At 40.6% G+C, this 14,735-nt stretch overlaps 2 protein-coding genes across 4 annotated transcripts in view; one reads left to right on the top strand and one right to left on the bottom strand.

The window, feature by feature from the left end:
* The window catches only part of LOC137258176 (uncharacterized), a 186,237-nt gene extending 179,711 nt beyond the window's left edge, over positions 1–6,526 (top strand). For all 3 annotated transcript variants that reach the window (XM_067795752.1, XM_067795754.1, XM_067795753.1), the window contains 2 exons: positions 2,736–2,902; positions 3,880–6,526. In XM_067795752.1, coding sequence (XP_067651853.1) covers positions 2,736–2,902; positions 3,880–4,566 — 854 coding nt within the window. In that variant the 3' untranslated portion in view covers positions 4,567–6,526. The remainder of the gene's footprint in view (positions 1–2,735; positions 2,903–3,879) is intronic.
* A 7,381-nt stretch (positions 6,527–13,907) lies between these two features.
* LOC137258175 (U3 small nucleolar RNA-associated protein 4 homolog) overlaps positions 13,908–14,735 on the bottom strand; it is a 33,457-nt gene continuing 32,629 nt past the window's right edge. Inside the window, exon 18 of the mRNA XM_067795751.1 lies at positions 13,908–14,458. Coding sequence (XP_067651852.1) covers positions 14,342–14,458 — 117 coding nt within the window. The 3' untranslated portion in view covers positions 13,908–14,341. The remainder of the gene's footprint in view (positions 14,459–14,735) is intronic.

Genomic DNA, 14,735 nt, shown 5'->3' with positions numbered 1-14,735 from the left:
ACCAAAATCACTGCATCTGCCTGAACTTGGTTTCAAATTTGTTTGGTTTCAATCACTCAAGATGTTACTTGATTTTCCCTCACTCGTTATGACCTCTTATGTCAAGACTGCGTCACTGAGGGTCGTGCATTTATGGCATACAAACAGCAAAATCTTGGTTTGGCTACAGTTTTGGAAAAGTGTGTGGCTATAGATGTTGGATGGAAAACACAATATAAAATTGACAGAGTATTTCAAGTTTGTGTGACGAAAGTGAGCTTGCGGTGTAGAAATAAGCCCAACAAGGCTTTGCTCCTGTTTTTTTTTCAGGGTTTGCACTTCAGGCCAGCTTACAGAGTATCAGTGTTACACACTTTGAGTGTTGTTCGTATATGCAAGTAAATAATAAAGATGTGAGCAGACAAACACGGTTTGAGTATAGGCAGTGCCATACTTTGTTTAAAGGCTATTATCTTTGTTTCCGTTATCCAGATCCACAGCTCATCCCAAACAGTCCTTGTTGCTTCTCTCATAGCCTAGCTAGCACAAACACTGTGTTTTATTCATGTAAACTGAAAGATTCATGAGAGCAGAATCATGATGTGTCATAACCAGCTGATGTTGTAAGATGTCAACAACGGAAAATGACAAAAATCTGATCCAGATTTTATCATCAACCATCTATATGTCTTCCCATGTATTCCTTCCATCTTCCTCCCTCCCCCTCCTCACCCCATGGGAATAACACTAAAGTGGCATAAAAGTAAACTCACTCACTCGCTCATTCACTCACTCACTCACTCATGTGACAAGGGCATGATATGGGATCAGTATATTATCAGGGTGGAAATAACTTTAAAATATCTTGTTTACTCCGATATGGTGGCACATGTAAAATCTCTTGCCCTCATAATTTTTACACTATACAGAACAAATTTCTTGTTGATATTTTAAATAAGCAACATAATTAACAGTCAACTGGATACCAGTGCAGCATCCTGTACAAATTTTCAAGTCCAAAAGAAAAAAAAACCTTCTCGAGTGGGATGTCAGGCAATAGGTTATTTCCACCCCTGATTAAGATAAAAAATAAAATCGACTGGCTTCCAGGATGAGCAAAGAAATTCTGTTTCATTTCAAAGAGCCAGCATATTACTGTTATATTACTGTTATATCATGTTATATTGCTGCTGTACGCAGCAATAATCCTGTCTTGGCCAAGTATTCCATGACGGTATGAGCCACAATCTATTGTGATGAGCCAGTCCAATTATTCAGGACCATCTCTGTGAGTGCATGGCAAGAGCATCTGCCTAGACTTTGGTATTTTGTGGGTTTGATTATTAAAGATGTTACTTGTTGTTTCCCTGCCTGTGCTCATCATTAAGAGGGTAAAACAAGAACTGATTGGCTCAGAAGCACCATGGTGTATTCAAGGCAAAATGTAACACGTTTTCTAGCTTTATTAAACTTCACTCCACTACAGTCTGATGATTACTACATAGCGGTGGAGTAGTTTGGTGATTAAAGCATTAGCTTGTCACGCTGAAGACAAGGGGTCAGTTCCCCACATTGATGCATTCCTGGTATACCCAGCTGTGATATCACTTGAATATTGCTAAAAGTTCAGTAGACTCACTCACTCATTCACCTCATGCTCGCATGCACTCATTCACTCAAACTCACTCATTCACTCACTCATTCACTCTTACCCACCTCATGTATGCAAGCATGCATGCATGCAGTCACTCAAGAGGCTCTAGGCATGTATGATTTGTATGTTTTCTGTTCATTTGGGTGAGGTGGGGGAGCCTTGTTGTTAAAGCATTCGCTGAGCACACTGAATTTGGTTTTGGATGTACCCCATTGTGAAATTGCTGGAATGTTGGTGAAAGTGACATTAAATGAACTCGCTCAGTTCACTATGTAAATGACTATATATAAATATTTATTACTCGCCCGTTGAAGATACTGCAGTGTAATATTTTCACTTCAATATTACACTAGTTTAATACCGCTTGACGTATGACGTCAAGATGGTTCAAAGTTGTGACGTTGTGAATGCTAATGTTGATGTCGCGAATTTACTAGACCTTGCTTGACTTGAAAGCTGAGTGTCCTCACACTATAGGCAATTTCGCCGCAGTTTCTGTCAATTTATGTTGGCGAGAAATAAACAGAATACTAAACTCGCTTCCGTGAAATACCATTTTCATTAAACTCGTTAAAGATTTAGTGTCAAACTCGCTCTCGCTCGTTTGATACCAAATCATTAACTCGTTTAATAAAAATGGTATTACACGGAAGGTCGTTTAGTATCCTCTATTTTTCTTACCTCACACATGAATGTCGCTTTCTGATTGGCCAAGTGCTCTTCTATTATTTTCAATTTACCCCGCTTACAGGCGATGTATTATTTTCAATGTACACCGCTGGGAATTCCGAACTTTTCCGGTGCTTCATGGTAGTACTTCTTTGTACTATGGAAGGGAGATAACTCTAAATCTGTTTACCTTGTGTCGTCTGCAAAATGGCAATTCGCCTCGCATTCAACAGAAGTGCTTCAAACAGTTCATAATTAAAAAAATTCAGGTGTTCGGTAAGATAAATATGTTGCCAGCGGGAGGAACATAAACAAACCTCGAGGGTACGTGAGTCCATGGCCCCTGAGGGACCAGTGAACAACTTATAATGTATGTTGTTGGCATCATTAATGTAAAGCTATTTTGCTCTCATCATCCTTTCCTCTCTTCCAGAAAGTGATAGCATCCCCTATATCTTGATATTCGGCCTTGTAATCCTGATCACATTGCTTGGCGTTGTCGTGTGTTTGATGCGACACAACAACTGTAGGATCATGTCGAGAGTAAGACGCCACGACACAAGAGAAGGACAACTTCGGCCTCCGTCACAAAACTCAGATGTAAGTTGAACCTTGTGTATTTCTGTTTCAGCCTTGAGTGTGGTTTAAGTTCATAAGTTACACATATAATCCTTTTCAGGGACAACTGATTTGTGAAGTGGACCTCAGTGCTGACTGGCGGTGAATCTATGTTTATTTGTATTTGTATGATTCGTGCCTCACATGCAGATCTCTGTTAGAATTAGAGTCCTGAAGATGTTAGAACTGATCTTCAGCAACCCATGCTTGTCTTCTCATGAAGATCTTGGCTAGAATTGATCTCCAGCAATCCATGCTTGTCATAAGAGGTGACTAACAGGATCAGGCAGTCTGGCTCACTGACTTGGTTGACATATATCATCGTGTCCCAATTGCATAGATAGATGCTCATTCATTTGATCACTGGATTGTCTGGTTTCAGATTTGATTATTAGCTAGAACATTGCTGAGTGCTGATTAAAATTTAACTTGATCACTCACTTATTCAGTGTTAGAATTGGACCTCAAGGAGTCAGTTGCATAGATCTGGTAGCATAACACAATTGAATGAAACACTCCATAACTCAGGACTCCAATAACTCTGGTGCTGCTGTATTGTTGATCTTTGTGTATACTACTGAAAACAGGTTCAAAGCTCACCAGATTCGTTAAGTTATGATTACTGGTTGGGCCCCGGTTGTGATTTTGCTGGAATATTGCTAAAAGCAGTATAAAAGTAAACTCACTCACCCCAAGTCAGTGCTTACATTTATCAGCTCCATACCTCGTTTTGCTCCTCCACAAAAGTTATCAACATTTGAGACCTGCACCTGCATCTTTATCCTTCCTCGCCAAGGGGCGGTAGGGTCCCCAAGTCATGCCCATTTCTGGTGTCCTCTGCCATGATATTGCTAGAATATTGCTAAAAGCAGAGTAAGCCTAAATTCACTTACTGTCACAGCATTATTGATACTATAACTGAACTGTTTACAGCGATTAAATCTCAGTTTCTGTTTCAGGTGTTGGTGTCGAGTCCGACACAAGAACACATGGAACAGCAAGTGTCCTTGCTACAGGACAGGTATACACAGATAAAGTCAATGCAACGCGACAGTGACCTTGGATACCCGCCCCACGTTCCGCGCTCCAAAGATGGGGAGGAGGGGTATAGAGAAAGTCAAAAAGATATCTTAAATCATCGCCAGATTGCTGCGGCCAACTTAGAGTGTTTTCGGCCTCCGCCCAATAGGACTGTGCATGATACCGAGAGCCCACCACCTTACTCGGAGTCACCGAACAGGTCGTTTGACTCTTATACAAAGACACAACCTTCTGTTCAGGACTACAATGGTTGTCCTGTTGTGATACGTTGCTATAGTATGTCGGGCTCAGCCAATGGGGAAAGTCATCCGGATTTTTATTCAAATTCCCATTCTCGGACTTACTCCTCTTCCTCTGTTGGTCATGGTGTCAGAAGTGTGCTCTCAGACCGACCACCGGGGTATGAGAACTTTAGCTCGAACTCGGTGCCCACAGCGCCATCTGTAATGACCAGTGGGCACAGGCATTGCAATTCCGCCCCTGTAGGTGAAGGTCAGGGGTCAAGGTCAAGCTCGGCACAGAGCAGCCCCCCGGACTACCACAATGCTTTCAATGTGACTAGTGCTAATATGTATAGGCCGTCAACGGACAAAGCTAATGTATGATAAAACACTGACATATGGGCTAAACTGTGAAAGATGATCCTGTCGAGGCGGACAAACGGACATGTTAATATGAAGGTGAGGTGGCTCCCTCTGGTGACCGTTTCAGAGTGTGGGAGGTCATGTGACCTAGGGTTGCAGCCAGGGAATACTGGTTTAACTTTGGTGCTAGTCACAACAACACAGGTTCCACCGTGCCTATGTTGTCTGCTCCTTAAGTCCAACAACTTTGCATAGGAGGTTGTTAAAGCTCCATACATCCTTCCTGCCCTGCTGCGAGCCAGCTCCAGGAGATATTGTGATATATTACCCAGAGGAGTAACATGCACGATTTCATCTCAACAACTTTCTGAAGCTGATCACCAGTCAGTGGATAGACCTGTTTTCAGTGAATTATTTACAGAAGCTTAGTATTTATCGTTTGTAGGTTCTTTCATATTCGTCAACCTGGATGTTTTGTTACAGAAGCCTGAGACAAGATGTCACCTATCAGCTGTTCCATGAATAGGAGTCAAGCTAACAACCGACTAATGTTAGTGATGCGAAGTGCGTGAAACTGGCCAGAGAATATGGATTTATTTTGATATTTTATGAATGCTTCCTTCAGTTTGAGAACTACTCTGCCGTGAATTTCAGGATACCAAAGAGGGGAAGATTTAGGTACCAAGTCTAATAGGCGTGCCATGATGAAATTATGATCATGACAGACACCGATGCAATAAGGAATATTTTCTGATTACCAGATACACAAATTAGTGTATAGTATCAGCGTCAAAATTAATTGTTGGGTGTTTCACTTATTCAATGAAATGTTAGTTTGAAATTATTTTTTATTTGTTGATTTGTTGAATGGGGTTTTGTTGAAGAATTTAGATATTTCTTATGAAGATGGTTTTAAGTTATGAGAAGGAATTGAAATAGGTGTTAGTCATGCGTGGCTGTAGACTTGCGGCATGCAGTCGATGTTACAAGAACGCTCCACCACAAGACGTTCTACACTGGTGTACTTGAACGATGTGTGATTGACATTATGTTTTAAGTTGTAAGCACGTTGAACCAGTATTTCTCTAGTGTGTTCAACATTGGTTTGTGGCTAAGCAGACTGGGATCATGACGGAGAATGAGATGAAATAACACAAATGATGGAAACACGAGGATGCACACACAAGAGAACAGGGCGTGCTGTGAGCATGCTTGGTGTGGCCCGACATGGAGAGACATGGCGTGACATGACAATGGAACACGACGCTACAACACATAGTTGAATGGATTCTGTGGCAGTGCTTTTGCTTATGATGCTACAAAAATGATAAAAACATTTGATTGTGAAATCATACGGAAAACTTGTTGGATGGATGATTATGATTGTGATGCATGAAAGCAAGTGAGGTGAATGAAATTGACTGTAGCAGATGAAAATGATTGTGAAGTGTGAAAGTGATTTTGATGTATGAAAGTTATTTTGATGTGTGAAAACAATAGTAATGGTGAGAAACCAATTGACACTATCAGTGTGAGAAACGACAGGATGACTCCATTTGTAATACACAGTTAGTTAACACGTAATGTTCTTGAAAATATCAGAGTGGCTTTTATTCAAGTATTGAGAATTCTTGAATAGATATTTGTGGAAGTTTGTATGTTCATAGTTGGAAATAATATAATTTTTTTTATTATTTTCATGTAACTCATTCCAATTTATTGCCATATCTTTAAAAGATGTGTGCTTTCATTAAAAAAAAATAAAACAGATATATTCCAGCAAAGCAACAGAAAAAGGAAAATTTGATATTTGAGAATTGCAGTGGGGAAGAATTGATATGGACCTTATCAAAACATTTCGTAATTATTGTATAACACACTGTGAACACTCTGTATAAAAGTTACTTTCCTTCAAGCCAGGAATATTGGTCTGAATGTATTAAGTATAACACAAAATACCTTGACAATTAAAACCTTTCCTGAATGCCCTAAACCTTAATATTTTTGTAGCCATAATCAAAGTATGTTTTCACCTTACAATCTTTATAATAACGATGAGTTTAAATGAATGTCCCAGTGATAGAGCATAAACAAATATAGTATGTGCAGGATGAAGAGGAATGGTCACTTCATGGACAATCCAGGTGTCCGATTGGGTGTATTTTGCTGTGCATAGTTCTCTCCCTTGACTATGTTGTGGATCTGATAATCATTGGTCGTGATCCTTGGTTGTCAACCCTGAAAGTCAGAGTTTGTCTCCTTTCTTACATGTAGTTGGCAACATGCAGTGGATCTGATAATCATTGGTCGTGATCCTTGGTTGTCAACCCTGAAAGTCAGAGTTTGTCTCCTTTCTTACATGTAGTTGGCAACATGCAGTGGATCTGATAATCATTGGTCGTGATCCTTGGTTGTCAACCCTGAAAGTCAGAGTTTGTCTCCTTTCTTACATGTAGTTGGCAACATGCAGTGGATCTGATACACTGTTATTCTTTATTAGCAACATTATTTTTCTGTTTACTTTATGTGGTAACTTTTCTCCCTGACACTAAAGGTGCAGGTTTCAAAGTTCGAAGCTCCTTACAGTGCAGCATTTGTACAAGCACTGCTACTAATCACAACAGTAATATGGTGGGCTGCATACAGTGCAGTGTTTAGGATTGAGTCCTGCTTCAGTTGTTTTATTGCCAAATATTCCCCCAACTGTTTGACAGGTTTATTCAGTCAACTGGAAATATAATTTCATTTCACTGTATTACCAGTAACGAGTATAACAGGCTAGTTAGGTGTTGTTTCACAGCAATCTCGAACCATTCTTTTTATAAAGGCTTACTTAAGTTCCTCTGCTATAGTAATTTGTCAGCAAGATGACATTCCAAGAAGCAAACAATAAAAATCTATCCAAAAAAATCTTTTTGAGATACTTGTAATGGATGTGTTTGCACTGCAGTAATATTAGGTGTGAAACAAAAATGTCTGTTGCAGTTAAACATGTTTTCGTATGATCTTTATTTTTAAGACCTTATAGTTAACACAAGTTTGAATGTACTGTGTCAAGAGAAGATTAAGTAATATGACAATTTTCGAAAATAATCCACACCTTTAGATACTAAAGTGTACTCATAACACTCTAAATGTCAGGTTACTGTGTAACAGTACCTTGAATGGTTCCAAGAGCTGATATTTCTAGTGAGGTGGTACTAAAAGTTGCTAATAAAGTATTACTTACAAAGTATGAATGTATAGTGATAATATGATGGAAACCGTTTGTGAGGTTTTATGTACATTTTCCATTTATTCTACTACATACAGATTAATGATGACATATTAATGCGAGATGTGTTCTGAGTGTAGATGAAAATTACATCGGTCAGTTACCATTTGTTTGCAGGGTTATGTCCCCTGACAGTGTCAGGATGTTGATAAATCTGAATGTGACTTGTCCAAACTTCAGCAGGTTGATCATCACAGAGTAGTGAATGCCTAGGACCTGCATGACTTCAGTCTTTACTCCTGCATGAAACTGTCACATGAAACTGTCACGTGATACTCTGTTTATAATGGAGTTGGCCAAACTTCTCAATATGGAGGCCATTGTCTTTGAAAGCTTGAGCTACACATCTCTTTGAATGACACATACCACAGGCAAACTGCTATCCCAAACATCTGGCTATTCTAATGAGTGGATGTGGACTTGGAAAGAACATGCAAAACAAATCTCTTTTCATTTCTGACAAATTCCACACTTTTTTTTTTCAGATCAACTCACCATTTCATATTCTTATGAGGTCAGGTAGGAGCAGCATTGAATTTATTACAATATAGATGTTTGTCTTAAATGCTTTTAAATGGTTTTGAGAATCTATGTCCATCTTCTCTTCTCCTGCCTCCTCTCACTAATACCAAATGGTTGACCTGAAACTATTATGATCTATTTTTTATGTCTGTATTAGTTTTCAAGATGACACGATTAATCTATTATTTTTTTAAATTAATGTCTTTGAACAACATCCTGGTGGAAGTCGTCAGTTTATTTAGAATGCTTTATGAAAAGATTCTGTTTGTTTTCTGTCTCAGATAGCCATGAGATTCAAACTTTGCGATAACAATATCCCGAGGGTATGAGTCCAAGATGTTTTTGAGGATGATTTGGAATGAATTATAAATGCAAACATTGCAAACATTAGTTTCTTTTTTTTTCATTTTGTGTAAAGTCTTTAAACATCATCGGATCATTAAGGCTTTTTTTAATATGGTGTATGTGGATGGTAACCCAGAAACTGAATGTGGAAGAGTGAATGAGGGCAGTAAGTTGTATGATTGAGAGTCTGGTTGCAAATGTTTTCCATTATTTCACAAGTCTCCATTGTTGATTAGACGAGCTGTGTTGGCTATATTTTGTGATACATTAGAGAAATGCAATACTTCATCATCTTCCAAAGCAACGATGGCTGGTGATGAATATGAATGACAAGTTGCCTCTTGAGCCACAGTTGTGGCAGATCAATGGCCGGCCTACAAAGTTTGCATGTACGCTGCATAATGGCAGACAGCCAGCACAAGCAGGTTTATAGGTGCCTGCACTGACTGGTTGTGTCTGTAACACCAAGATGAGTGCATGGGTGTGTTGGATGTGATTAGTGATCAACAGTGAACTGTGCAACATCTGGTGTCCACATCACAGTGGTGATGTACTGCTTCAATCTCCATCCCTGAGCAGAAGACGGAATGTGTGTAAATGGTGGCAGGTGGAACTTATCGACTGCTGCGATGCAAACGTACTGGAGAGGTGTGATAGGAGGGGAGACAACCCTTGTGATAAGACATGTTACATTCAGCGTTGGTGCCGCTTGTCTGTGCCCATGATGTAGCAGAAGGTGCAGCTTGTGGAAGCTCCCCAAGCTGAGAATGGACAGGGGAGACAATCTGTGAACCATTGACACTGTCAGTCTTTTTGTGTGGTAGCTGATGTCATGTGACTAGCCTTGCTTCGCCAGTCCTACGTAATTGCGTCTTGGTTGGTCGGTCCGTCAATGCGCTTGATGTCGGCCTGCTGTTTCAGTTGTATGCAGATTTCTTCAGAGACCAAAGACTGAGCACCATACTTGTAACTTGTTCCGCATGTCGTCGTCTCTCAAGGCCTAGGTTCCTAGATTCATCACAAGTGTCTGACATTCACTCTCATTGATTGGGTGCCTGGTGACAACACTCCATCGTCGGAAGGATTATGGCTGTTTCCAAGTGATAAATATGTTTCCATGGTGACTAGTTTGTTACATAGGCTGTTACCATGGTGACAGACTGTTGTCAAGTGTTTTAACACTGTTGCCATGGTACTGCCAATTGTTACAAAAATTATATCCAGTTTCCATGGTAATGCAGTCTTGTTTCTAGGATACGTTAGACTGTTACCATGGTAATACATGTTAATGCTGTTTCCATATATGGACTAATGTAGGAGACTCGGTAAGCACTGGTAGTGTTGGAGCCCTAATTCACCTAATTCACTATATCGATGACGACAGTGGTCTAGCCTTTTGTTTGTTGTGAATATTTTGTTTATGTATTGTCTAGATCTCAGCCTTTGTTGGAAGAATACAAAATGGCATCTGTGTAATTTGGGAGCAGATGTAAGCATCTCAAGTGCAGAACTTGAAGCTACCTTACCCTACTACATCTTCTGCTGACCTCTGACCTCCCATTTCTCTCGTCTGTCATTGGTCAGCCTCAGTAGGTCATCTGTGATAGAAGCCTCAAAGGCCTGACTTGTCTGAGCTGACTGACCTGTGCTCTCTCCCCCATTGTCATAATAACACTGACCCACTTTGCCCTGAAAATGTAGTTGGGGAGTGACCAATTGATATCCCTGGGGGGTTAGGAGGGTCCAGGTTTTTGTATCGAGATAGGTTCTATTTCAGCTACACCTGCAAAACCAGCCATTTTTCTAATTTAAATGAAGAGCCAAAATATTTTTTATACTATTTCTTGTATCAGTGTACGTTTAGAGGAGATGTTTTTCAACAGTCTGAAGCATAATTGGTTGTTTTTCAAGCATTTCCTATGATTTTCCGTGAAATCCCAGGTCCCTATGTCCCTCCTCCCTCCAGAATATCAGATGGTCAGTTCTTTGTGATCAAGTAGAATTCTTTTTTTGAACGAGGTTATTTGTGGTTGAATCATGTAGTCTTCCTGTCATCTCCCCAAAGAAAGACATTGATCTTCCAACTCTGACAGTATATTTTTGACATTGGAGCATTAAGACACTTGTGAAAAAGAATACATATTAAAGAATTTGAGACAGGACCAAATGTGAGTCTGTTCACTTCATTGTACTAGCACTAATTCCATATTTCTCTGACTAAACGATGCTAGTTTCCTGGAAACAGTTGTAGGGTTAGTGCTAGATTTCTGAGTGATGATTTGTGAAAGGTCCCGGAAGATGTGGTAGGGTGGGTGTCCCATGTTGGGACAATTCATGCAACACTTAGCTTGCAACAAATGCATATTTTGAGATAGTCGATACATGTGTCAAAGTGGACATTGTTTAAGATAACACAGTACTCGCTTGTGTTGGCCTCGGCCACCCTTCCACCCTCACTACTTTAAGTGGTACATCCTCTGCTTTGATATGGACTGTACCATTATTGTCAGTGAGGGTGGAAGGCAAGTACAACAATGAGGCCATAAATAATTTTTGAAAAATTTATAGAGTTTTTAACATTTTAAATGTGGGCCAGGCCCCTTCCAGCTGCAAGCCTTTTCAATGCACATTTGTTATAATCGCTTCAAGGCCATAAAATGGCAGATTCATTTTCCATAGTTTGCGTTACCCAGCTGTGTGACTTGTTAACAAATTATCGTTACCCAAGTTTGCAAGATTTGGGCTAGTCAGGTCAAAGATGGCCGGTGGTGTTGGCAGCATGGAAGTTAATGTCTGTCACTTTAATTCACCTGATTGAAAGACCAGATGACGTGACTGGCCCTCATCTTGTCTGAATGCTGCTTTAGCTTTTCTCCTCAGTGCTCAAAACAGCAGCTTCAGCAGCTTGTCTATGGGCAAAATGTAACAAAGTCATGTACTGAGCTTCAATTGCCAGTTTGAAGATAAAATACCATGTCCAGTATCCTGGTCCAAAAGATTTCTTTTTCCGCTGCGTGTAATAAATACGAGTGTAGCACCACTGTCAAGTTACTATTCCATATTCAGACTGACACCTGTTGCTTATGTTCTAGAGCCAAGCTGTTGTCCTGCTGTGTTGTCTTCAGCCAGAAATCAGACACGCAATGATCCATTGGACATATCCATATTGATTTTATCAGCACATGTAAGATCATTTCATGGCTGATTTTTTGCGTTGGGAACTGTCTGCCTGGACCTGTTTCATTTAAGCGTTTGCTCGTAGATGAAATCACGTGTGATAGCTCCCCCTGGTGGCGACATGCCTGCCGGCCTGTCCATCCACTCATTCAAGTTACAATATACTAACTTCACCATGGAGAGGAACGCTGCGACTTTGGAGAGAGTCTCCTGGAACGTCTGCTGCTTGGGTTGAACAATCTGTCGGTAATCCTACACTTCAGTCCGATGTGTGTTTTGAAGTAAAGCCGTTTTAATTTGCATAAGCAGGACTAAATTCATTCCATTTGACTTGTGGCAGAAGGTAAAATTATTTGAAGTCACAGATGTTCCTCATCATGGTGTTGTGGGCCATCCTCCAGCCATGCGCCCTGTGTGTTGTCCCTGCAGCTGCAGCTGCTGCTGCTGCTATCCCATCACCCCCCTCCTCCTCCTCCTCCTGCTGCTGCTGCTGCTGGTCATATGCGGGCACGCTGCGTTGCCGCGGCAATCTCTGCCTCCTATTTAATTGATGGAGAGAGTCTCCAAGCAATTTGTTCTCATTGTCAATGCTCCAAAATCTATGTTGTGAGCTGTTGACACTCAATAAAAATATTCCAAAAGTTACATGGCATTGTTGTTTATCAACTGACAACCACCATATTGGATCATATGGATGGAATATTTGCATCAAGTACAAGATATATTGTCACAGATGTGATACTTCCTTTCTGGCAGTCGGCATCAATATTTACGGGAGGTGGGGTCATGTAATCATACAAGTCTCCCTCAGTGTTTAGGTTTCAGCAGTCTAAGTAAACTTAGCCTCAGTACTTCATGTTGCACTCCACTACTGAGTGTAACAAAACCTTACGGGAGGTTGCGTCAGTTAACCTTTGAGACTGACCAATCAGAACTAAGCTTACCAAATCACGAAAGTTGACATTCGCACATACCTTTTGAACTTTTTATCCTGGAAAAGGTTCTTACCCGAACGATTCTGAATGCTATTTAGCATACACTCGCTTCCGGGTGATGCACACAGCGCATGTTACAACCATGACAACAGTGAGTAAACAGTCACAGAAAATAGTATTTTTGGCAATATTCAAGGATGTCATCTTGCGGAAATATTAGCTAATGGTAACCATGCCAACAGAAACCCCAAAGCGTATATACTGCAGGTTAAATAACTGTTATATGCAGATTTTTGTTTGTGGAGAGATCTGTGTCAGTGACCTGAGTATTTCCAATCCCTATATAGTAGCAATTATCTGATTGGTTAAATCTGTTTGACTGGACGGTCATAGGTCGCTCAAAGGTTACCTAACGCAACCTTCTACTAGGGTTTGCTAGACTCAGTGGTGGAGTCACAAAAGGCGACTAATGGTCAGGCTCATTGACTTGGTTTACGCATGTCATCAGTTACTAGTTGTGCAGATCGATGTTCACACTGCTGATCGCTGCATTGTCTGGTCCATATTGTACAGCTGGGAACTGATGACATGTTAATAAAGTCGGTGAGCTTGACGTATTCTGACCTACCCTGGATGTTCACATGTATATTTGTTGCTACATTCAAATTTAAGAGCAGTTAATCTGACTTTCTGACAGGCTGATGCATGTCAGTGTATCTCTGAAAGGCATATCGGTAAATGTCATCACGTAATCTGGTCCAGACCTGATAAGTTACATATTGCCATACAGCTGGAATATTGCTGAGTGAGTGAGTTTAGTTTTATGCTGCAAAATCGGCAATATTCCAACTATATGGCTGCGGTCTATAAATAATCGGGTGTGGACCAGACAATCCCATGATCAACAGCATGAGCATCGATCTGTGCAATTGGAAACCGATGAGCTGTTTCTACCAAGTCAGCATGCCTGACCACCTGATCCTGTTAGTTTTCTCTCACAACAAGTCTAGTCGCCGTTTATGGCAAGCATGGGTCGCTGAAGGCCAATTCTACCCGGGACCTTCATGGGTCAGAATATTGATGGCAGTGACATTGAAAAACAATGAACAAATATAAAAACTCTTTTATGCAACTAATCAGGTATCTGTGTATCCTTCAGTTGTGGAGCTACCATTATGAAAAAAGCACACGCATGTTCCTAGAAAGGTTGGGCACTAAGTATAAAGCTTTTCAACCTCTTGACACAGCCCCCAAAAAACTAGCCCTACGTGCCTGTCTTTGCACATCAACTTTGGTTAGCACAATGCATTTAGGCTTACTCCTGAGAGGGAGGTAGTATATATGTATTTATTCCAGTAACAAGAATATCCACGACGCTTAAGAACTAACACTGTTTGGAGTTCATTCCTTCATTTCTGTTACCTCTGGATACAAAGTCGCCAGGACACGTTTGTCATGAAGTCGGTGTATCCTTGCTCTCTGAACACATCCCACACAAGTCACTTGCAATACTTCCATGAAGGTCGGTCAGTCAGTACATGCATCATGTACCAAACTTCTTTTGTCGAAGTGTGGCTGGAAGGCTGTCTGTGACTGCAACTGGAGTCCGTTCAATGGCAACTAGCCAGTCATCTGCGAGAGGCTCTAGGTATAAGAGGTACTGCAATGGTATAAAAGCACATTCATACAGTTATAACAGACTTCCACATCCTTCTTGTATTCCTACAGGCTGGATGACAATAGATGCATGATTCTTACAGGGTAGTTGGGGGCAGCAGCAGAGTGGTTAAAGCATTCACAAGTCATGCTTAAATCCTGGTTCCATTCAGTGAAACCCATTTCTGATTTCCCTGCTGTGATACAGCTGGAATATTGCTTAAAGCGGTGTAAAAATAAACTCACACACCCACAAAAGAGTAGCAGCGTGGCTTCATGGT

This window comes from Haliotis asinina, chromosome 12, assembly GCF_037392515.1.
Source record: "Haliotis asinina isolate JCU_RB_2024 chromosome 12, JCU_Hal_asi_v2, whole genome shotgun sequence".
Lineage (NCBI taxonomy): Eukaryota > Metazoa > Mollusca > Gastropoda > Lepetellida > Haliotidae > Haliotis > Haliotis asinina.
The sequence above is the reverse complement of the archived record's forward strand: the minus strand, read 5'-3'. Positions and strand labels throughout refer to the sequence as shown.